This window comes from Festucalex cinctus, chromosome 18, assembly GCF_051991245.1.
Source record: "Festucalex cinctus isolate MCC-2025b chromosome 18, RoL_Fcin_1.0, whole genome shotgun sequence".
NCBI lineage: Eukaryota > Metazoa > Chordata > Actinopteri > Syngnathiformes > Syngnathidae > Festucalex > Festucalex cinctus.
This window is the reverse complement of record NC_135428.1, coordinates 6,952,610-6,976,331: the sequence shown is the minus strand read 5'-3', so window position 1 is coordinate 6,976,331 and position 23,722 is coordinate 6,952,610. Positions and strand designations below refer to the sequence as shown.

General features: G+C 39.7%; 2 protein-coding genes across 4 annotated transcripts in view; one reads left to right on the top strand and one right to left on the bottom strand.

Annotated features, from left to right (window-relative positions):
* Positions 1-588: 588 nt before the first annotated feature.
* brwd3 (bromodomain and WD repeat domain containing 3) lies at positions 589-14,885 on the bottom strand. Of its 2 annotated transcripts, none has more exons than XM_077504225.1 (38): positions 14,703-14,885; positions 14,483-14,541; positions 14,344-14,373; positions 14,100-14,159; positions 13,437-13,587; positions 13,250-13,342; positions 12,729-12,889; positions 12,371-12,592; positions 11,607-11,707; positions 11,447-11,517; positions 11,260-11,360; positions 11,139-11,179; positions 10,830-10,934; positions 10,597-10,750; positions 10,369-10,503; positions 10,144-10,272; positions 9,748-9,973; positions 9,519-9,659; positions 9,251-9,428; positions 9,061-9,154; positions 8,748-8,909; positions 8,180-8,253; positions 7,917-8,112; positions 7,681-7,785; positions 6,858-6,965; positions 6,435-6,559; positions 6,272-6,354; positions 6,070-6,181; positions 5,865-5,926; positions 4,669-4,824; positions 4,455-4,575; positions 4,262-4,387; positions 4,036-4,108; positions 3,911-3,964; positions 3,661-3,798; positions 3,383-3,535; positions 3,160-3,317; positions 589-2,363 (listed from the first exon to the last, which is right to left on the bottom strand). In XM_077504225.1, the coding sequence occupies exons 1-38, from the start codon at positions 14,734-14,736 to the stop codon at positions 1,634-1,636; spliced, it is 5,022 nt and encodes a 1,673-aa protein (XP_077360351.1). In that variant the 5' UTR covers positions 14,737-14,885; the 3' UTR covers positions 589-1,633. The 2 variants fall into 2 exon arrangements, with proteins under 2 accessions (XP_077360351.1, XP_077360353.1); XM_077504227.1 differs by having other exon boundaries at positions 10,597-10,747.
* Positions 14,886-17,858: 2,973 nt separating this feature from the next.
* npas2 (neuronal PAS domain protein 2) overlaps positions 17,859-23,722 on the top strand; it is a 39,220-nt gene continuing 33,356 nt past the window's right edge. For both annotated transcript variants that reach the window (XM_077504794.1, XM_077504793.1), the window contains exon 1: positions 17,859-18,142. The gene's annotated coding sequence lies outside the window, so the exon portion shown is untranslated. The remainder of the gene's footprint in view (positions 18,143-23,722) is intronic.

Genomic DNA, 23,722 nt, shown 5'->3' with positions numbered 1-23,722 from the left:
CTTTCAACGCATTAATGCAGTCTGCCAAAATGGAATAGACAGATTTAACAGTCCTTGTTCAGGCGAAACTTTTGAGGCCTTATGCGTAACTATGGCCATTAGCTATGGGTTGTGGAAGGGGTGCCGGGAAATAAGAATCAAATTTATATGTAAATTGACTTTCCTTACATTTGACATTGCCGGATTAACTCTTCAAAAGCAGGGCACAGTTTTATCTACAAAAGAAGTTAGCAACAAAAGCTGTAAACTTACATCTTGGTAGCTTCTACACCAGACGCCCTTCCTGATGCAATCCATCCTTGGGAATTGGTGTACTGACCAGGACTTGAAAAGGAGGAGCATGTTCTACTAATACTACCAGTGCACCTACTCCTGAACCTGTACACAGTAAAAAAAAATTCAAATATGCAAATATTTGATGGGAATTTTCAATTTTAAACTTTCAATATATTGCATGTGTAGATTCAACACAATCTTAATGGTAGAGATCACAGAAGGCAAAATGGGAGTTCAACACTTAAAATGAAAAATCAAGATAAACTAAACAAGGACAAACCCTCAAACTTATTGGCAACAACACATAAGCCATTGTAATTTTTTTTCTTTTATTATAAAGAAAAAAAAATCAAAACTGTATCAAAAACAGTCAAAGTTGAATTCTTCCACCAATGGTAGAATGTTCCATTGATGCCGACTATTTTGATGCTTACGAGACCAGACGAAGTCATCTACTTGATAAATTAACAAATAATCATTTTGTAGACACTGGTTAATGCTTCTGCTTTCAGCACCTCATCTGAAAGGAAAAAAACAAACTTGTTCAAAGTTGGCTGATTTGATTTCCCAACTCACAATGGCACAATGTAAACAGTGGACACATTGTGAATCCAGTTAGACAGATGAGAACTAATTATTAGCTACATCCCGAGAGATGAGAAATGGGGTGCTGAAGCATTGGTATACAACAATTTTCAACCTATTACCTCTCTTATTATCATCACTGCTAAGCTGCCACTTGGAGAAAAAAAAATGTGCAAAATGTCACGTTCCTCATTGCTGTCAATGCATGAAACTGCAAGCCAAGTAAAATTGAATAAAAAAAAAACTATCACCGTGAAAGATGGTTGGGATACACAATCCTAACTAAAAAGAAAAACATTAAAAAAAATGCCATTAAAGGGAAGCAAGGGAAGACGCCGTATTTACAGTTTGTGGAAATTGTGAGGCAGCTGGATCACTGAATCATTTCCTCTGACTTCCATGAATGGTCATCCGGATAGTGGGAGAGATTGGGAAGAAACGAGCACCATGTTTTCGCATCCCTGCTTCCTTCCTTTCTTTGGTGGCCAGTGACGAGACAAGCAGCACAGAGAGGACTAGTGTTGAGTGTGAATCGCATGATGAAGAAGGAGTAGTAAGGCCGAAGTGATGAGTCCCGGGGAGGGAGAAGGGCCAAGATGACCAGCAGATATCGGCCGGGGTAACGAAAACCCCTTGGCAACATATTGTTAGCACCATTGTTTAAAAAAAAAAAAATTAAAAAAAACTCCCACCCACTGTCATTATATATTTATTATTTACACACCTGTACAAAAAAAAATCCCTGCAGTGTAGTTGCTAGTTTTCTTGAGGTTCAGTGGCCCCATCCCATGAGGTGGCTGACGCGAGCTTTCTCGGTCATGCGCCGTACCCGTCCCGAGCGGGACCTTCCCAGGTTGAGGCGGTCCTCCTCGGACTCGTCCTGGTCTACGACAGTCCTGCGCCCCTGCCGGCGAGTGTTCAACTGATGAGGCGTGTCGCATGCGCCGCTTCCTGAGCCTTTGGCGGCGGTGGCAGCGACCGCCGACGTTGCTGTGGATGTGCTGCTGTCGTCGTCATCATCCTCCTCCTCTTCATCAGGTTCCTCCTCTTCTTCCAATTCCTCCTCCTCTTCTTCATCCTCCTCTACCTCATGTCTTATATTCCCTGGTTGTATTTGCTTCTGTAATTCTCCCTCTTCATCTTCTTCCTCCTCTTCATCATCTTCCTCCTCCTCCTCCTCCTCTTCATCTTCTTCTTCCTCCTCCTCAACCTTTCCGGGGTGCTGCACCCGTGCTTTCTTAGCATCCTTCATTGCGTCCTCTCCTTTATGTTTCCGCTTCCCTGAGGTGACCATCTTGTCCTTCAAAGAGATCCGCAGCGACAGGCTGGGCGCTTTACTGTAGTCGTGATCTCCACCCTCCACGTATTCCTCCGCCTCGCCGTCCGAGCTGCTGTCGCTGTCTGATGAAGATGAGGACGACGACGAGGAAGACTCGGATGAGGAGCTGTTGGACCCCGACTCGTCATCGTCTTCATCTTCGTCAGTCTGATGCTTGGCCACACTGAGAAGGAAAAAAACAAAAAAAACAAAAAAAAATATTCAGAGCACTCACCAGCAACATATTGCAAATCAGCACCAGAATGGGACAAGTACATTAAAGTGGAAGTCAACCTTAAACATTTCTTGACAATAATGTGTTATATGTGACCTCACTAGTCTAAACATGACACTCTGATTAATATTACATTTGTGGAATATGAGTTATGCAGCATACTCCATCCGTTTTTATCCATCTAAGGGGGAGGCCATTTTCCCACTTGCTGTTGACTGAAAATGACATCAATGTTGCTCAGGCAACAACCAATCAGAGCTCACCTGTTTTCTGAAGCTGTGCTGTGATTGGTTGTTACCTGAGACCTGAGCAATATTGATGACATCTTCAGTTGACAGCAAGTGGCAAAATGGCCGCCCCGAGATGGATAAAAACGGATGGATTTTGCTGCTTAACTCATATTGCGCAAGGCTTCCTTGCGTTAATGACTAACGCAATATTAACCAGAATGCCATATTTAGAACGCAATATTAACCAGAATGCCATATTTAGACTAGCGGGGTTGAATCAGACATAATATTGTCAAAAATAAAAAATAAAAAAATGAGTTGACTTCCCCTTTCAGGAAAACCTTCAACACAGAAGTGTTTTTAATATTTTTATGACCATAACGTGCAAGAGGAAAAAAAAAAAAAAAAGTTTGTCGAATTTTGAGGGTTTTTTTGTTCTTCGCTATGACCAACAGCAGTGAACACCGAGTACAGCGCCATAACAAAAATGTGCCAATACTGGACTGCAAAAGTACCTCACAGCTGGCGATCTGCCTCCATTGTGCAACCGATTCCTGTATGTCTCTCTATGACGAGCCCGCCGTTCGTTCCGAATGGCCGACTTGTGGTCAGAGATGATGGAGATGATGTGCTTTTCAAAAAAAGCCGACAAGCTGACTGTCATTGTGTAGATCTAAACAGAAAAAACAAGAACATTTAGAACTTCGCTCAGCGTGTAAAGCAACTTAAGTGTTATACCTGAGATTTCTTGTTTGGTGTATATGCTTTGGAGTTGCTGAACATAAGGCGGACATCTTTGGCAAACTCCATTGGGTTCTCATAATTGCTGGTCATCAACGTCTCTGAGACAGTCCCCAGATCCATGGGAGTGTCAATGATGTCTCTATAGTCCTAACAAAAGCACAACATATATTAGTACAGTTTAATTTGCTGACTTTGTATCATTATGAGCATAATGTCAAGAAGTACAGTATTGTTTGTTTGGTTGCACCAGATGGTCTTGCTGATTCTCTTACCGGATACTTAACGAGATCAACCGGCTGCCGGAATGGCTGAGAATCATGGGAGGAGATCATTTTACGCAGCAGCTCAGAACATCGGCCACGCCACGTTCTCACATTCAAAACCACCCCGCGCTTCTTTGAGTTACATTCCTGGAATCGAGAAAAGAGCCCACTGTGACACCGAACAAATTCTGAGAAGATAAATGGTGTTTTGAAGCCTCCTGGCTGTGCACAGATGAAGACGAATTGCTGTGTCTCTCACCCGATGTCCTGAAGATGTTCCTGGAGTGTCGGAGTCCACATCCACCTCTCTTGCCTGCAGGGGAGCACATAAAAGCCCAATAAATAAATAAATAAATAAATAAATAAATAATAAAAACATCTTACCTCCTCATCTCCACTGCTGACCTCAGATTTCAATCTATGATAAAGATTCAAGATGTCTGTGCAGCTTTGGTCTCTGTAACAAGGGAAGAAGCATAGTTACCCCATTTTCTGATCAATTAATTCATTGATTACCAAGCAATGCACCATGGCAAATTAGCGTGATAAGCAAGGTTATTACAGAAGTGATGTCATCTAGACAAAAAAAAAAAACTCATGTTAACGTTACCCGATATAGTGGAGGAGGAGGTCAGTCACCACTTTGGCGGCAGTCACGATTGGGCTCTGGGGTTCGTTGAACGTGCGGGCGTTGTGTTCAATGTAGCGCACCTCCCACATGAGAGCGGAGATGCGCCTGGAACAGAAAAATGCAACATTGCATAAACACATTTGAACCAACGTGTGGTTGTGCTTCGCCTTACCTGTAGAAATGGTTTTCCAGGCGTTTGTGGATTGTGCTGATGTCTGTGGGGTAGGCCACCACAGTGCAGTACAGAGGGTACTGTTCAAGATTTACAGGCGAAGCAAACGGCTTGGCAACATCTGCGGAAGGACAGAATAACAGACACCAAACAACAATGAAGTTGATCCGGTAGCCTGCAAGGTAAATCATCCGCCAACTAATCTGCTCCTTACCAAGTGTAAGCAACTGATCGATGCCATGGATGATTCTCTCACACTCTTCATCTCGTGTGTGCGCCCCCCACTCTCCTTCCTGAGGCTTGTAGAGAAGAGCTTCCAGCTCCTCCTCTGCCACCTCCACGGCGTCACCCACCTGGTCCGGTAATACAGCTGAAAGCAGAAAGTGTTGTTAGTGTTGTGTGAACCTGACGCTGTTTGGAATTTTTTTTTTTTTTGGTCACAGTCTCAACAAGAAAGCCATGGCTTTACTTGGCATACAGTCAAGGAGTCACTCCAGGGGCTCCACGAGATTTTAAAAAGTAAAATCCATGCAAATATCCTTTAAAAAGACTGACGATATTACAAAAACATTTCAGGAAAATACAAGTTCATAAAAGGAAATTTACATTTGTGAGTAGGTTATTTAATTTCATTTATCATAAAAATACAGTCCCCCCAAACCAGAATGGTTCGACCCAACCTGTCATATGCCGCCGAGCATCACCTATCATTTGAAAACTTTATTTAAAATTATGTTATGATTTCTCTTTGAGAACAGATCAGAATTTACTATGATGACCCCAAGGAGGACACTTAATGGTGATAATTTTTATGTGCACAAATCTTTGTGATTAAGTATTTTGTTTTGTTACAGCTTTTGATTTCCAAATAGTTTAAGAGAGACTCATGTACACATTAAGTTTTAAAGGTTAATAAATCAATGATGGCACAGCACTCTTTTGTAAGGTTTTTTTTTTCTTCAACCAAAAATGCTTTGTGCTGATGAAGGGCTACTTGAATGAAAAGCCAATGAAGAGCCAATTCTAATGCCATGGCAGGATCTGAAGGAGTTTAGGCTCATCCATGCATTATTACTCCATGGAGACACTGCTTTGAAATGGACATCAGGCTGAGAATGGAGCAGATTTTTTATTTTTTATTTTTTTAACCACATCAATGTACATCATCTGTTTTGGGTCCTAACTTTGGGTCAAATACTGATTACTTCAATTTCTCCAAAACGCTTGTTTTCATTGTAGAACTCTGCCAAACTCTCTTGCTGTTTTCACGCTGAAAGGAATTTCTTTTATTGGAAGAGTCAAAATGTCGCCACAACAGGACCCCTCCAAAATATGTGCCTTGGCCTCAATAAGGTCAGAAAATACTGGCCTAATTGGACAAATCCAATTACTTTAATTAATACTACCAACCTTCCTCTGGAATTGGTTCCATGTCCCAAGAACTCAATTTCTCCAGCTCACCATTGTCCCACCTATGAAACAAAGGAGTTGATTCAGCCATACTGACGAGAGCTAAAACGTGTTTGACAGAAATGTATACAAGACATGATTGGCTTGGGTTATATTAGCTATTTTATATTGGAGAAAAATATAAACAACACGTAGAGGGACTTACTTGACTGCAAAACACTGAAACAGGCTGTCTGGATAATCCAATTGCAAAGGCTCTTGGTCCTCCACCAAGCCAAACCACCAAACATCATCAATGATGCTGCGGAATCTCATACCTGCAGTATGCAGGGATGAAAAGAAAATGGTCAGCAACACCTCCATGTATATGAACCAGCCTAAAGACAGAGAAATGCACACCGTCTTACCTGGCTGCCAGTTGTGGTCTTTAGCCTCATTGTAGAACTGCTGTAGCACAAGGAAATCTATGACATCAGGCATGTCATGGTACCTTTGACAGAAAATAAGTGCAACATTATATTGAAGATTAAGTAAATTAGATTTATAATGGACTTTATATAAAAGACTCACTTAAGGGAGAATGAGTCATTGGTCATCTTTCCTGAGAATGGGTCTAAGAAAGCCAGTTTTAGGCAGCATAGAGTGGGCGGTCCCACTTCATACTTTATTCCGACGATCTTCACAGATTCCTGGTCCTATATTGGGTCACAAGTACAAAGACCAGGAAACAAGATAAATACATGGCTAGTACTAGTTGTACAAAACAGTTTTTTGCAATAGCACATCTGAGAACAAGTGAATTAACTGTTGCTGATGTTTTGAACAACGAATTCACATTCAAGATTTGCACTGCAGATGTATTATTGCAACCTACCTGCCGAGCTATTTCAATTCGAAGTGATGACAATTATTTGAATGTTTTCGTCATTGTTTAAAAAAATAAATCCGGTCCTCTTTCAAAGCACTATGTGTTGTTCAATAGTTAGTCCTCACCCTGAGTTGGAGTTTGTTCCATGGTTGTTTCTGAGGGTTGATGTAGTAGGCTTTGGCCCTACGGACCGCTTGGACATAAGCCTGGTGGCCTTGTTTGAAGTAGATGAGCTGAAGGAAGACAAGAGTCGACTCCATTAGTGCTACAGTCAACCAAACAAAAAGACATACAAGCTGCAGAATGCAGATATCATGTCTGTGTTTAGCATGGTTTAGTATGCGGAGATCGATTTTTAGGTTTCGCTTTGTCTCCTAAAGGAGAAAGTTGTCTTGGAAGATATACAAATACAAGCATTAACATTACCTGTAAACATAGCGTTATGCTTAACAAGTTACCGGTTGAACCAGTAATATCTCGCACTTCCGTTTATTTTTAACAAACTCGGGGAGTTGTCAGTTTATTACAAATTAGTCCAACATCATAAATTCTCTATTCCAGAGTGACTGTTCTGCCTTTTGTCAGATATAAACGAAAGGTCTTTCTTTATTGGACACTGGTTAAACAGAAATTTAATGTATCAAATGTATTAGTGGTACCTTACATAGTAACCAACTTGGTTTCGGTATAGGTGCCGAGTGCTCAAAAGTCAAATATTTCTACTGGAATCGGCCTGAAAAGTTTCCATTTAATAAAAAATAAAAAATAGTTCCACTCCAGATTGATTGTCAATGTTTAACTTTTTTTTGTCACCAACATAGCAAAACATCCATCCATCTTCTTTACTGCTTTATCATCATTAGGTAGTGTCATCCAAATATTATGTATCAGTTGGGTTTGAGATATATTTGTATACCAAGTAAATTAGAGGTAAGGATGCACTTCTACCTCGTCTCCCATTTGTGGGACAAAAGGGAAGCGATGTGGGATAGTCTCCATGATCCATGAAGGTGGCGACGGTGCATTATGTACTCTCTGAGAGGTTGTGGGTTTCTGAGAACATACATAGTATTAAGGTACATATAAGCTAGAAAAAGAACATTGATAGTGACAGAGATCAAGCAATATCCCACACAAATACGTTTGCAATGTGACAAATTATGCTGCAGGCAGGCGCAGCTCACCCGTTTGGTCTCTTTGGGCTTTTTCTTCTTCTCTTTGCTATCCTTTTTCTTTTCCTCCTTCACATTTTTATCACCGTCCTCCTCTTCAGAGCTGCTGTAACCGGAAGGTTGGACAGGCCTCCTGGTTGATCGCTTAGGGGGCTGGAGGTTTATCCCGGCATCAGCGGTCCAATCGGAGTACTCACTGGAGGAATCACTAGAAGAGACGGACGGGTGTTAAGTCTGTGGTATGAAATACATAAGCATCGGTCAAAGATCCTTACCTGGAGCTGCTCTCACTCTGCCACTGAACTTCACTTTCAGAGGACGCAGTGCTGGCCTCTCCTTGCTCTACTCCCTGGTAACACAGATAAAAGCATCAGTACATGACAGATTAATCAATTAAAGAAATGTAATCTTATTTTCAGCATTTGTTGATAATAGCTCACAGCTAATGAAAATGTCCACAGGGAAACAGTTTAAAAAAAGAAAAGAAAAAAGAAACAAAAACATTTTAATATAAAAAACGCAGTCAGGAACTGAGATCCAAAGAAGTATTTTCCTGTTTAATGAATCTGAGTTTCACTGGTTGAACTGAAATGATTGTTATCAATGCCATTCAAGTTTATTAGTTTGTAGTTCAAGAACAAGAAAAAAAATCTCTTTCTATTCTACCATTCCTATTATTTTTGTTACACTTTTATGACGTTAAATGTTTAATCACTACGTAAGACTGGAACAGATTATTTCTACTTCTCTGATTTCCTTTGAATTTGTTGGATTAAAACAATGCCACAATGAAATTACAATACCACAGACACCATATTGAGAGATTCAAGAAATAGGACCAACTTCTCTTTCACTGTCGGAGTCCGCATGGCTGTTCGTAGTATGTTCGTGAGTGCTCCGGTTCCGTGGACGGCGTACTTGAGCTGAGCGGGTCTCATACGTGTGCCGCTGCTCTTTTTTCTTTTTCTGCCGCAAGGAGCGCAAGCGTGTGGTCAGGGGCTCAGCCTGCAAAACACACAACAAAAGGCTGAAACCAAAAATATATATATATATATATATACTATATATATACACATACACACATACACACAAATGTTTGGCATTCATATAGTGTGTATTAGTAAAAATATAAAAGCAGAATAGTAGGTACACAAACCTTGGGTTGACAAGTTACTGGTTTCTTTCTCCTCTCTGCATTGTATAGAAAACATTCTCTATCGCTTTTGGCTTGTCTGCTTTCCTCCATAACACTGAAAAAAAAAAAAAGAAAAAAAAATCATCATAACTCCAGCTCTCACTTTTTTTTAAGTCCAAAAACCTGATGAAATTCCTTCCTGCCGCCTCACTTAAAAATTCCTTGTGGCAATTCATTGACCACCACTCTGCGGCTCCAGGCCAACAAGTCTCTCTCGGTGGCCACTTGACTGCGAAGGGCATTATGCTGCATTTGCCACATGCCGTCCACCTGCCCACTCCTGCGAGGACCCACATTTGGAGAGGATGCTACCACCTCTACTGCATCACCTGCCAAACAAAATCGAGACAGTGTATTATAAATGGAATGGGTGTTATATTGCGTAATAGAAACCACATAATTACAACATCAAGACATACCCTCTGCTTCATCAGCCTGAAGTTCTCCATTCTGCTGCTCATCCTGCTGGTTCTGCAACTCTCTGATGCGATTGTCCAGAATGCTTTCTCCATTTTCTGTAGTTTGCTGGCCAAGAACCTGCTCAACCAACTCTCCTTCATCTTGCAGAACAAAATCAAACTATCAGTTTCATTTTGAGAGATTAAACGGTGCATGGATGATGAATTGTTAAAAGAGGGCATGTTGTACTGTTAGTCATGTATCCAAGTTGAGGTATTAGCTGATCGTCCTTGCAATTTTCTCTTCCTGGTACCAGGCGCTGATAGCGAGTCGGATGCGGATTTCCATCCACGTCCACTAGGAAAGGTGGAGGCATTAGGTGCGGGGCCTGCTGCGTCTGCTCATCCAGGACATAGTTGTTTGAGTCTCGGATAAGAGGCCGGTAATCCGTGTGGAAGAACATCTGGTCAGGAATCTGGAGGGGACGAAATCAACAGGTTGTGTTGTTTAGACTTCAAACCTAATTAAAATCTTGATTTAAGATCTATGTGTCCAATAACTGGTATTTCCAGTTCTTAATTATCTCGAACGGGATGAGTGGGTGACTTATTTGGAGATATGAAGTCACAAAATACATTCAGGTACCTTTTCATATGGTGTGCTGCACCCAAAACCAAAGATGAGCAAATGGCCATGAGAGTCGGTGCAGGCAAAATGCTGACCATCTGCTGAGAACTTGCAGTCATAAATAGCCCCATGACCTTGACCTTCAATCTGGAAAAAATTAAATAAAAAATTATGAGCTGGGTAACATCATCAATAAAAGATAACGCTCATAAATAAATAATCAAGCCATTGTTGCTTGATTACCATGTTGAAAAAATTGCGAATCTTCACTCCCTTGCTCAGGTCCCAGATGTAAACATTGCCGTCATGGCCGGCTGACAACATGATGCGCGAGTCAAATGGGTGTGCCTCCAGCACAAACACCTCATCGTCATGACCCTGGAAGTAAGCGGTGGTTTATCACGATTATTTTCTCACATCCCTCCTCTAATAAGGCTGCAGAATGTAGATGCCTACTTAAAAACCACTCACGGATAAGACATGCAGCAGCTCTCCGGTAGTTGCATTCCACACTTTGAGTTGATAGTTCGACACGGCTGTGATGACGGTGCGATCCGCGCGGTCCCAAGCCACCATGGTCACCACAAGCTTGGTTTTATCATCTCCATTAACAACAGAACTCCTGCTGGAAATTGTTGGCATCGATCAAGGAGCACTGAGAGACATTGTTGCATCATCCCACCTTGGGGACAAACATATTTTACCCTGGAAGCCTGGCAGCCATGTCTAAAGCGATGCTCTTCCACTCTTGTTGTTGGTAATGCCAAATCCTCGCTGTGCCGTCGCGACTGCCACTCACAAACTTGAGGCTGCACATATTTACATGTTAGTAAGTCAAAAAACATGAAATAAAAAAAAAAATAAAAAATTAAAAAAAAAAAAAAAATGTATATATATATATATATATATATATATATATACACACACACACACACACACACATATATAAAATCTGGATTAATATAAAATGTGTTTTCACAACCACTTTATATGAATAACTAGCAGATTCGTACCTGTCACTGTTATTGCAAAACTGGACAACCACAACTTTATCCTACAAAGCCAGAATGGTGACACGTTAACATATTGTCCAATGATCTGGCAATAAAATGATGTAGTTTTGGTGCCTCTCACCGTATGAGCGTCCAACTCTGACACCTTCATCGGGTTTACAGCACCAAGGTAGTAAACCCTGACCATGTGATCGCTTCCACCCGTAACCATGAACATGCCACCTATCAACAAAACACTCAATAAGAAATGACACACACCTCTCACAATTCTAAAACCCTCTTTGAAATTTCCAAGTGAGTACACTTACCACCACTGAAGGAGGAACTCGATACCTGCACTCCAGGACGTGACCGCTCAACAAATTTGACCGGCTGATCACTGTAGATTGTGAGTGCATGCATATTTCCATTATGAACAACTTAAAATGTAGAATGATGCAATGTTCGGCAGTTGTATGTAATACTAACTTGAATTTCATGCTCACAGAGTGCCATTTCCAGAAACACACCATGCCATCTGCACCTGTAGAGGCCAGGTAGCGCGTTGCACCCCTGGCTGAAGGGGAGAACTAAAACAAAAATAAAAAAAATGGGCAAACACGGTTGGTTCATTGTGATGCAGATATTTCCAACCCCCACTTCTAATCAGGGTTATTATAGTTTTGAAATTTTCATTTTAGTTTGTTTTTATTTCAGTTTGAGTTTTGTTTTTTAATTTACTTTTAATTAGTTTTCAGGGTGGTTCTGTTAGTTTGTATTTGTTTTAGTTATTTAAAAAGTGAATAGTTTTAGTTTCAGCATTAGTTTTTTTTTTTTTTTTTTTAATGTGTATTACTTGCATTTCAACTGATTTAAATGAAAAAGCAGTCGAGCCGAGCCAAAAGTCAAGCAAATTTGTTGCCTAGTATCGACGTCATCTGAAGGTGCTTTTTTATTGGCTGCTGCTAGATGACATCACTTCTTTGTGACACACTTTTAAACGTCTTTAAATCATCCCCAAAGGCTCATGTATTAAATTAAATACCAAAGACTAAAACGAAGGACATTTTCACCATAATTATAGTTTTATAAACATAAATTGTAGTCTCAGTTGGTTTTCGTTTTTTTTTTTTAAACAGCGTTTATTTTTATTTTACTTTGTTAACGAATGTTTTTTATTTTAGTTTTAGTTTTTTGATTAGTTTTCATGAACTAAAAACCTCATTTATAACATGCATGAGAATTATATTCACCTGTATGGATGTGATTGAGGCAGCGTGCGCTTGCAGCACGGTGATGGGCGCACATGTCCGCAGGCACCACATCCTGATGATTTTATCACAGCTTGCAGACGCGAGGAGAGAGTTCTCGTAGTTGACAGCCATATCACAGATCTCAGCTTCGTGGCCGCGGAGCGTCGCAAGGAGCCGGCCATCATCTGTAGCCCAGATTTTCACAAGGCAGTCATCTGAACCCTGAAACAAGATGACATTTACCAGAAATGAGAAACTAATTTCCAGAAAGACCAGATGTCTGAAAAATGTCATTTCAGAGTTTTTTTGTTTTGTTTTTTTTTAAAGTAATATCACTGGCATATAAATCACGACTCACTGTAAATATTCGTCGACCGATGCGGTCAAAGGCTACACAGTAGACTGACGATAGGTGGCCGAGGATACGTTTGTGTATCCTCATGTGTTGGTAAGAGGAAGACGGCAGCGCTTGGCCAAAACGGACTGTACCGGTGGTCTGCCGAGCGCCCATGATGGATACTTGAAACAAAGACAGTTGAAAATGAGTTGCAGCAACACTTCAAAACACAGAGAAAATAGACAATAAATGAGTGATTTTACTTTCATGTATGTTAGCTATCTATATAGATAGATGTAAAACATGAAAAAAAGCAGATATGAATAAAAAGGTACTGTCTAAAAAGCCAAGGCAAATTAATGCCAACTATATGCTCAGACTCCCATGTGCCAATAAGCATTGTGAAAGCAGTTTTTTTGACATTACTGTATTTGTTTTGGAAGCTGTTCTTGTTACTTAAACTGATAAACCTGAAAATGTTTTGTGGTTATATGGAAGTGTCAACGACGCTCCAGTCAATACGTTTGGGTGGTCATACACACCAACATTTGTAGGACATCCATTGTTGATTGGGGGTTCTGGTGGACGTCCTCTGTGGAGCGCAGCTGAGCCACTGCATACTTTTGGACTACAACCTAAAGTAAACAAATTCAGATTATAGAAAATTAGTATACTTTGCAAAACAGGCAAGAAAAATAAAACAAGAATGTCAGTCATAAAGATAATTACTTTTGGTGGTACGAAGTAAGGATTGCCTTCCCAAGCCCAGAAGTGTTTGGATGCCAGGAACACTAGATGGGATCTCCTTCTCTATAAGCGGGCCTATCCGCTTACAAACACGCAGTAGATAGTCTGCAGGAATGTGCTCATTCAAAATCACCTGCAAAAATTTACAATAAGTCTAAGTACATTTTTTCCTACAATAAATACATTTCCCCTAATCAAAATGTAGGCTATCATATAATATATATTTCACATAGTACTGATGATTTATTCTTTGTAAATAATTTCTAGTCTTCCTCTTTCATGTTTTAGCCCAGATACAACAGTGTTTCTAAAGCAGGAAGTAATCTTCACTCCTCCTCCTCCGGTTTGCTCTACATTTCAAAGCCAGAAGGCGATTGGCTCAGAGTCATTACTGACAGCGAGGCTCAACCAATCAGGCCTCTGAAAAAAGTATTCTCCTCCCACTTACCCCGACACAATAGCAAGCCGAAGCTATTAATCACCAGTCCGATGCTAAAATAAATGTACAAATTCAAATAACGTTCCAAACTTAACCACTCTAACACGTTTACATGGTAAATTTAATTACATCCACATAAGGGCAGTTTTCGAATAAAAATGATACTCTCAACACTACCAAAAAATACATTTAAAATATCCACTCACCCAATCTTGGAAGGTCCTTTTATATTTATTTCCGTCCCAAGTCCACCGCTGTGGGATCAACTAAAGTTAAAATAAGTTGTTAGGAGATAGCGTGCAGACAATGGCCTCCGTTCTCGACTACTCGTTCCTTTGTGGAACTTCGGGGAAAAAATAGCTGAACTATGACCTCCAAAGCGACCAAATGGGAGGCAAGGATCGGAGATCCCGAACGAAATAAAAGGCAGAAAGTTTGTACTGAACCTACCTCATACTCCTCCAGCTCTTCGACCAGAATCTAACAACGGACACACGGACTCAACGTTAGCTGCTAGCACTTGGCTAGCCAATTTGATTGGGACAAACTACACGAGCGTTAACGGTAAATGTTGTGTTTGTCGATTTACCTTTGCTGATTTTTGACAAGGTCCCGATTGTAGGAACCTGGCAATGAGGTAATACAGTTCTGGAAGGGAGAGAGCGACGTGTTAGCATGTGTTGTTACTGTTGAGCTGCGCTCATGCTAAGGCAGATTTGGCTCGCGCTCTGTTACTTAGCTCGCTAACTCGCACGCAAATGTGAAACGGTGGGAAATGGCAAATGTTTCCAAATGGAAGGGACACTCACCGCATTCGACCTGTGAACAATGTGTTCCTGCCATGGCTCGAAGTGGACGGGCGGCATGAAAACAAACTGATGTTTTGGCTCGCTCGTTAGCCGCCGGGCTAGCTAGTAGCTAAAGAGGCTAACGTTAGTGAGTGGCCTCTCTCTGAAGTTGCTCCCTGGGCCACCACCCGGCCCTTTGTGCTGGCGCCCTCTAGTGACTGCCAAGTGACATTGGTCATTGCTCCTTTGAAAATATGACGAAAAGGGACATGAAAGATATTCAACTACTGATATTATGTAGCCTTTGTTTTATGTATTACAAATAGGGACATTAAAGATAATTAATCATTCATGTTTGGGGCTTTATATATATATATATATATATATATATATATATATATATATATATATAAAAAATAGGACACTGCATGTATACTTTGTATACAGCGAGTTGAGTAGGGCACGACTTTTTTTTTTTTTTTTTTTTTTTTTTTTAAAGGCCGATGCCGATAATTTGGTAGAAAATAAATCAAAAATCTATCAGTACAATAACAAATATGAATTATAGGCAGAATGTGATTTATATATATATATATATATATATATATATATATATATATATATATAATATACACACACACACACACAATGTTTTTGTCCTTTTTAGTATTTGTTTAACTTTAAAGCTAAAGTGCTTCGGTGTCCAGTACACTTTTCAAAAAAGTGTGGCTGGCTAGAACTGCGTTAAAGCAGATAGCAACTAGTTCTGAACAGGTCTATCTCTTACTCGCTAATTGAGCTTTTTAGAATCAATTATTCCATTGACGACATGGGTAATTGGCCTGTCTTTCCATAACTCATATCTGTATGGTAGTGGCTAAATATTGTCTCCAGATGCCGGAAATATGGTTTCAAAACGTTAGCTTTGAGGCTGAAATTTTTGAGGTCATGTTAGCATTATCTGGTCCTAAACCAATGTATTCCTGAACTTGTTCAGCCCTAATTGTCACTGATTTTGTGAATGAATGTCAGAATATTTGAACATGTTTAAATACCGCACCAGCACTCTAATGATTTAGTGGGCCGAACTCAGGTCACATCCATCATGGTGTGTTATTATAGCTGTGAGGCAACTTGACTATTTAGGGTTGTGGTCGTGTGCACATATTACCCTCTCTCTTCAGTGGACATGAAAAGGAAATTGTCTTGAATAACACAGTGAACTCTCTGGTAATTGTGCTGGACAGTGTAAGTACTCACCAGCCACATCATTAGAAACAGCCCGCTTATTTAATGAGTGAAGTACTCCGCCAAAAGTGCTCTGACATGTCAAGGCGCGTACGCCCGAAGACCTCTATTCGTTGGTATCTGGCACTGAGACGCTAGCGAAGACCTTGCAGTAGAGCGCTCAGGGTTCTGTGGATCAGACATGTTTTCCTAGAATGCTCCTGCAATTCTAGATTGGATTTCAGTGAGAGGCAAAGTCCACACCTTGTTATGATCCTCAAAGCATTCCGGAGTCATTCTTTTACAATGTGCCACTTGTTCATACACATGTGCTGTAGGCCGTGTGTGTCAATTCAGTGACCGCCCTGTTTCAGAGAACATTGTCCTGATTCCACTTATATGTCCCTGAGTACAAACTAGTGGAAAATGTGTCACCACTAATGTAAACAACACTTATGCATGGTTATCAGTGTAACATTTTTCTTCATCCCTCTATCGCTGTTATATGGTTAATTGTACGCACTACTGATGAGTGTTCATTATGCAGGTAACAGAACATTGCAATAAACTTCAGTCCACTGTGTGATTATATATTTTGTTCCATTAACTTTTTATAGCTGATTTTGCTCTTATGTGAACAAATGGGCTTTCCATTCCCATTAAAAAAAAAAAACTGTGCTTCTGTAGGTGGTCACTGGCACAAGAATATTTCTATTTAATTGCATTACCTATTTTTGTATGCAATTTTGTATGCAAGTATTCTAAAATGTTTTTAAGATGGTTAACTATGCCTACATTATGTACTTTTGTGAATGAATGGGAAAACATTTATTATTTTTTGCTTTCACTTAAAAAAGGAACCAATAAAAGTTTGTTAAATGGCATTCATCTCCTTTTACCTGTTTTACGATGTAGACACTTGCACACACATCTAATTATCTCGATAGCATACAGTTTGTCTACAAGTAAGTGTTTATTGTGGAAACAAGTTTCTGTACTTTTTGTTTAATCTGTCTAATAAAGGGTAAATAGGAAGTAGGGCTGTGCAATTAATCGAAATTCAATTATTTTAATTACAAGTTACATTTTGGTATTACAAGTTATTTTAAAAAAGGAACCAATTAATTTTTTTATTTAAGGCATTAGGCAAGGCCGTGGAGGTTTCTTAAGTTAGAACTCGCTAGCTATACAAAAATGTTACAAATAAAGATGTGCTTTAGTTATATGATGAATGTAGGAACATTTGAGTTAGTTTTTTTTTTTCTTCTTTTTAAGGAACAATTGTTTTATGGCAAACCCATCTCTTGAGTTTTAGCTCCGTATAGTCTACTCTGTAGCTATGGCTACAAACATGTGCTCATCATTTTGGAATGAATTTATGCCTTATTTCTACTATAGCAGTAGGAAACGCTAACATTCACTGTCATGTTATGAAATTAACCAATCAAGTGTTTGTTTACAGGAATTCCCTCTAGCTCACGTGTGCTAAACAGCTAATCTATACAAAAAAAGTGCTCATAATTTAAGATCAAAATTAGTTGTGCTTTATTTGATGAATGTTTCAGTGAAACCTTTTTGTTTTATTTTACATAACGAAACGTTTATGGCAATTTCCTTTCTGAGTTAAGTAGGCATGGCAACAAAAGCGAGTTAACTTAATTAGTTCAGAAAAAGGGAATAAATTGCTTGGTAGCCTAAATGTCCTTCTGCAACCTGACATTTATTTTAAAATATATTTCTAACGTATGTATCAATTACATATTTTTTAAGTGAGAGGGGATGTTTTGTGCAAACATGATAATTTTGAAAATATGTTATAAATATTCATAAACGCTTGATCCTTTATATTTAAAAAAATGAAAATCTTTCGCACAGTCGCACGCACATCAACTTTTTTTTAGTCCAGTGGGCGGGCCCAATCTGTGGCTGCACACTGGCTGCGAATGTTCATCCAGTCTTCATACGAGCGTTGCATTCACAGCACGCCTCCTGAGTCATACGAAAGACCTTCGATGCCGGGAGCTGCGTGGACCGGTTTTAACGGGTCGGATCTTCAGAGATCGAAATCTGTGGAAGAACGCTCACGAGACGTCAGTTGCGGCTCCGGGTCTGGGCAACTTATTTCCCCCTTTTTTTCTTTTTGGAATGCAGCGCATCTGTTTTTTGTCGTCGCTTAAACAGCTTCTGCGTGTCTTTCCGTCTGGTTCTGACTGACCTGCATTTCACACAGTCAGGTAAGACTTCAGCTTGAGACCGTTCACGACACTTTTCTTCTTTGATTTATTAATTTTATTCATGCTTGTCTAGTTTTTACCTACACAAATAGGATTTCGCTCAGTTTTGTGCAAAGAAAAAAAAAAAAAAGTAAACAAAAAAACAAAAGTCTTTTCCCCAACAATGGGATGACTATAAGTCATTCTATTGGCATTGTTTTCTGAAAGTGTAACACACACGACATATTTTCCTGGAATCATAAATTGACACCAGGAAGTCATAAACCTGTTTGGTTTAAAGAATGACTAATTAAAATGGAATCAAAATACAGTAAATATAATTAATTCTCCAAATAAAATCCTCAGCAAAAAGAATTTAAGACTAAATCAGAAGTGCAGTCCAGTAATAAATGTTTTGTTCGGTCATTGCAGCATATTTTGTCATACATTTAATATTCCCCCACATAAATACAATCTTAAAAAAATAAAAAAAATAAAAAGCTCAAAACCATTGAACAAAAATGTCCTCCAAATGTATGTACTCAAGTGTGAAACCCGGGACCGTTAAGTTCAATTCAAGGTTGCTACTCTGTTGGCAACAGGTGGATACACGGGTCAGTACCACCTTCTGCCATCTAGTGGAAAAGCATTTACTGTAATTGTTCTGCCTGCCACTACCTCGCTGGCATAGCTGGATGAACATCTTGAGCAGTTTTGCCAGCTCAATGTGTGAGTCGGCAGCCGCGAACGGCGATGAGGAGGATGTGTGCCGACAGCTGAGCGGGCCGAGCTGGGTCGCTCCACGGCTGAGTCAATTGGGCTATTCGCCGCGCCATATGCTCCTTTTACATCACACTGCGAAACATTTGGGCCAGCCTCATGACTCTCTGACGCTGCTATCGCCTTCTGCTGCTTATCTGCACTCTTGTCACTACAAACAACAAGTTGATCAAGATAATTGCTGTATGCTTGCTGGCATTAAAGCAAAACTTGCTCATAGAAGACATGCAAGGTCTTCTGACTAGGGCAGATGTTGATGAGCGATTTAAACAATCAACTGAGCATGGCCTGTATGGGAAATTATGTAACTTCACCTAATTTAGCTGAAAATGATCATTTATGTATTTATTTAGTGACATTTTCTGTGACACTTTTGTTTGGAAAAATCGAACTAGACGTCCTCAAAGTAAAATACAGTATGTGCATTGGGTTAATAAATGCCCTTTGCTATTTGCTTGTGTCCCTATTGCATCAATCAGGAAAGCAAGTTAGCATGATTATGCACTACTACTAAGTACTAAATGAGATTTATTGGCTGAAGTGACTAATGCGATGGAGAGAGGAGCCAACGTTGTAAAATACACATTAAGATGTCATAATAATGTTAAGTACCCAATGTTGAACTTCAGTTTTTTTTCTCGGTTTTAATAATAGGCCTATTTTTGTCATACTTCAGGAAGCAAGAAATGTAATTTAATTTTGTTATTTTTTCACCATGTCCGAGTTTTCAAATCTCTTGGCAGAAAAGAAAAAGAATGCTGCGGTGAGGGTTAGTTAACTGATGGCACAGAGCCTCCTCTCTGATGTTACAGAGCATGTTGTGGGGGGAAAGTAGGTTACTGGGCCATGTCCTGCAAGCTTAAACTGAAGGCTCGTCTGAATATTGCTAGAGCTGCTTAGTGTGACTGGGCATGCACAAATGGCTGAGGTCTGTGTAGCAGCAAAAGGGCTCGTTCGGGCCCGCTGTCTCTTTAAGGAAACGGAGCCTGGTCGCTCCACATAAGGATGAATGTTGAATGTTCAAGCCATGTTGATTCTTCTCTAGCACACGGAATAGACTCCAGCCTGCTTGACTAATGGCACAAGGAGGCAAAGTACAACATGAATGAATACTCCTCTAACATGGTCAATCAAAAAGGAGCATTTTTGTAAAGGCGGAATGTCATTAGATTGTCCGAGTGTCTATAATGTTGTTGCGTACATCAGTAGAAGTGTTAATAATGTTCATGTTTCTGAATTCTTAGCATGAGTGCTAGTTAGGATGTGGTCATTGATATTCATGCACTCTGTTAATGTACAGCCTGTGTGCGTCTTGTGTTTTCCCACATTTCCGGAAATAATGATAACAGACATAAATCATGTCAACTAAAGAAGGGACGGATACAAAATATTCAATTTCATGTTTAATGCACTACTGAAATAGTTAATGATTTCATGAAGTCTTGAAATACATCATCAGGTAACAAAAGCAGCTTAATCTTGAGGCAAGAATTCAGATTGATTAAGATTTTATAATTTTAAATGGCAATTTTAGAAATAGTGGTCAGCACCTGGTTGCATGTGTAGCCCCTTTCAGATTAATTGAAGACTCTAAAAACTCAGTGACTTTTTATCTATTAAATTCATCTGTTGGTATTTGTAATATTACTGTAGATATGTTTTATTCAACACGCTAGATAGAAGTAATACATATTTTATTGAAGAAACCAGCTAACACACACCAAATATTTCCTTCAGTGACCTTTACTTGCATAAAATCACTTAGTCTATATTATTATTCACATTTATCACACTGCATACTCAGAATTGAACAGAACATGACAGCATACCTTATCCTTTAATTTACTTTAAAGATATTTGTTGTTGACAATGTTGAAAGCGGCAGAACCTTGAAACGGAAAAAACGTGACTGCTTTAACTGAAGTGACCAAAAGTAAAGAAAACCCAACAAAATAGGCCGACAATAACAAGCTTGATGTGAAAAATGTTCCCATCCCCTCCACGGAAGCTAATGTGGGCCCGACCGTCAGATCTGGTGCCTCGAAATGAATGGAAACATGAAGAATTTGTCAATGGACAAGTTGATGAATGTATTTGGGTCCCTACAGTCCCAACTTGCTGTAGTCAGGGGAACTGATTCAGTAATGTATCTCAGCGAACGAGAAGACTCAGCGATCAAAGGTTGAACCAAGTAATAAGAATCTCTTGTCAGATGATCCATCCAGCCATTGTTACACGGCTTATCCTGTTTAGGATCACTGTGAGCTGGAGCCTATCCCAGCTGACTTCGGGCTAAAGGCAGACTCCACCGCGGACTGGTCGCTAGTCAATCATGGCACACAAAACAACCATTCACACTCACATTCACACAGGGGCGAATGAAACCACACCAGTGACTTTATCAGATGATGTTAGCCTTTAATCCGATTCAAAGCCATCCTTACGAACATTATTTCTGCTACTCTACAATATATTGCCCTGATAAGGATTTTCCAAAAACACAATGGATTTCACTTTAATACAATATGCTGATTTTCTTGATAATGTATTTCCTCTCTTTTATTCATTTACTTCTGTGACAAGGTCTGATAATCTCTAACTGCAAAATTATGCACTTTAAATGGATCACAAATATATAAGTGAAACTGCGATATTTAGACAAAGATTAAAATTAAAGTGGAAAAAATTAAAATAGTGCACTGAGCCAGTTGAAAGTCAAGTTTTCAATTTACTTCAAAGAAACAACCTAGGTACAGTACAATGGGGAGCAGTACGGAATAAACTATGGAAGAAGACAGTACGTAGCTAATCTAAGTATTTGGTTCCCTTTTCTATCCTCATATAAAAACACCACCTCATAATATATTTTTAAAATGGTAAGCTAGGAGGAAATGTCGTCAGCCATTCAATATTCAGATGCAGTAGCTACAGTAAAGAATACATTTCAGCTGATGGCCTGAAGCACAGAGACTTACAGTACCGTATGTGTCAAGTCTCTAGTTACTCTATTTCTCTGACACCAGACTGAAACTGGATATAGAGTAGTACCTTTCCAAGGTTATTGAACTACATAAACAACAGTCTTTGTTGCGGTCTTGCTGGGGAAAACCATTGTTAACCTCACCGGAAAAGGGTCGTTAGAAACTGTTTGGACAAGAGCAGATGCTTTGAAAGCTAGGAAGTATTTTTGTTGTCATACCTGTTGCGGGCCATTGAGCTGAAAAAATAGAAGAGCAAATAAAGTACAATGTGGCTTGCTGAATTTAATAAGGAGCCTACTTTCTATCAAGAAAAGCTTTCAGTGCAGTTCTTTCTTTCTTACTTGTATTATTTATAGTCCCAGTAAATGGAAATAAATGTCTTTTAAATTTGAGACATGACAGAGATGTGCTAGCCACTAGCTAGCTAGCTAGCTAAAAGGCTTTCAGGACTCCTCTCAACGGCCTCGTACGCAGTGTGAATTCCTCGCTTGGGAATTTTAAATAACGACACCAAGATGTTTTGTAAATTGTGGCATTTTGGGAAGATTAATTTTCAGGGAGTAGGCATAGCTAGCTAGCTAACGCCAATCTCTACATTTTAGTACTGCATGTACATGTTTTCAGCAAGTATCTTCAAATGTCATATACATGTATTCAGAAACTAATCTCTGAAATCCCTTTACAGGGTCTTGAACTATTCAGTCCCATTTACGCTTGATTGATTCATTTGCGCTGGTCTATGAGTCTCACAGGTTAAACCTGCTTTGGTCAAGGACAATTTGTAATTCATGCATGAGGATCTTCAGGAGTCTAAACTTGGGAACTGATTGAACAGCACGAGTGTCTTTTTAAACAAGATACTGTCAAAGAACACTATCTTGTGTGCACGATTGGTCGTTTGGTAACCCACACTCTGGGGCCTAGTTGGTGAGCAGCTGATAATTCTGGGTTCTATGTGTGGACATTAGACAAATGCCAGTGAATGAGTCACAGTCACTTTTGCCTTCATTCATGGTCGTAGCTTACGTAGTTTGCTGCACATCTTACCAGACTGTTGTCTCTTATTATTCCAAGTCAGCTTTAGTCGGGCAGTGGAACTATGTTGCACATGACTCCCCGGACTATGACTGGTATTCGTGTCATCCTCTTTGACCTTGTAACTATGACAGACCAAATGTTCAGCTCTGGTTATATAACTTTCACTACAGACGTCATCGCCCTTGCTGCTGTCGCCGATCTCTTGCTCCAAAGCACACAGTCATTGTCCTCAGTAGCTCCGGGCCCTCATTCACTGAGGCATGAAAAAGGAGATTTCATGTTTTTTTGAGACACTTTTTTTATTTGCAGCATGAACCAAGTTGATTTACTTTGAGATAAGCATCTGGATGTTAAGTGTGGCCAGCAAGTCTCTTATGTGTTATTTAAGGAACAGGGGTGACTGATTCTCATTTGTCTCTCTCATATGACAACATGTTAGCTGATTCACACAACTTCTACCTTTCATTCACAACTACAGCTCACAATAGAGAAATGGGTGGAGCACTAAACTTGGTATTCCAAAGGCCAAAGACACAGTTTTACAATCTGCATTGGCCACTTGACTGTGTGTGACCTATTTATGACTCATATCTTTTGCTTAGGGTGTTGGCTGCATGTGCCATGACAGCATGGCTCGTCGTTGTGGAGTTAAACACAAAACACTGCAGGATACCACAAATAAGCAAGTTCAGTCTGAAGTTAAAATGACTGTCAACTTTGTTTAATTTACATTGGGGAAATCACCTTTAATCTCTAGTTTAGTTTTTTTTTTCCATTCTTAACAATAACTATTTTTACAGAG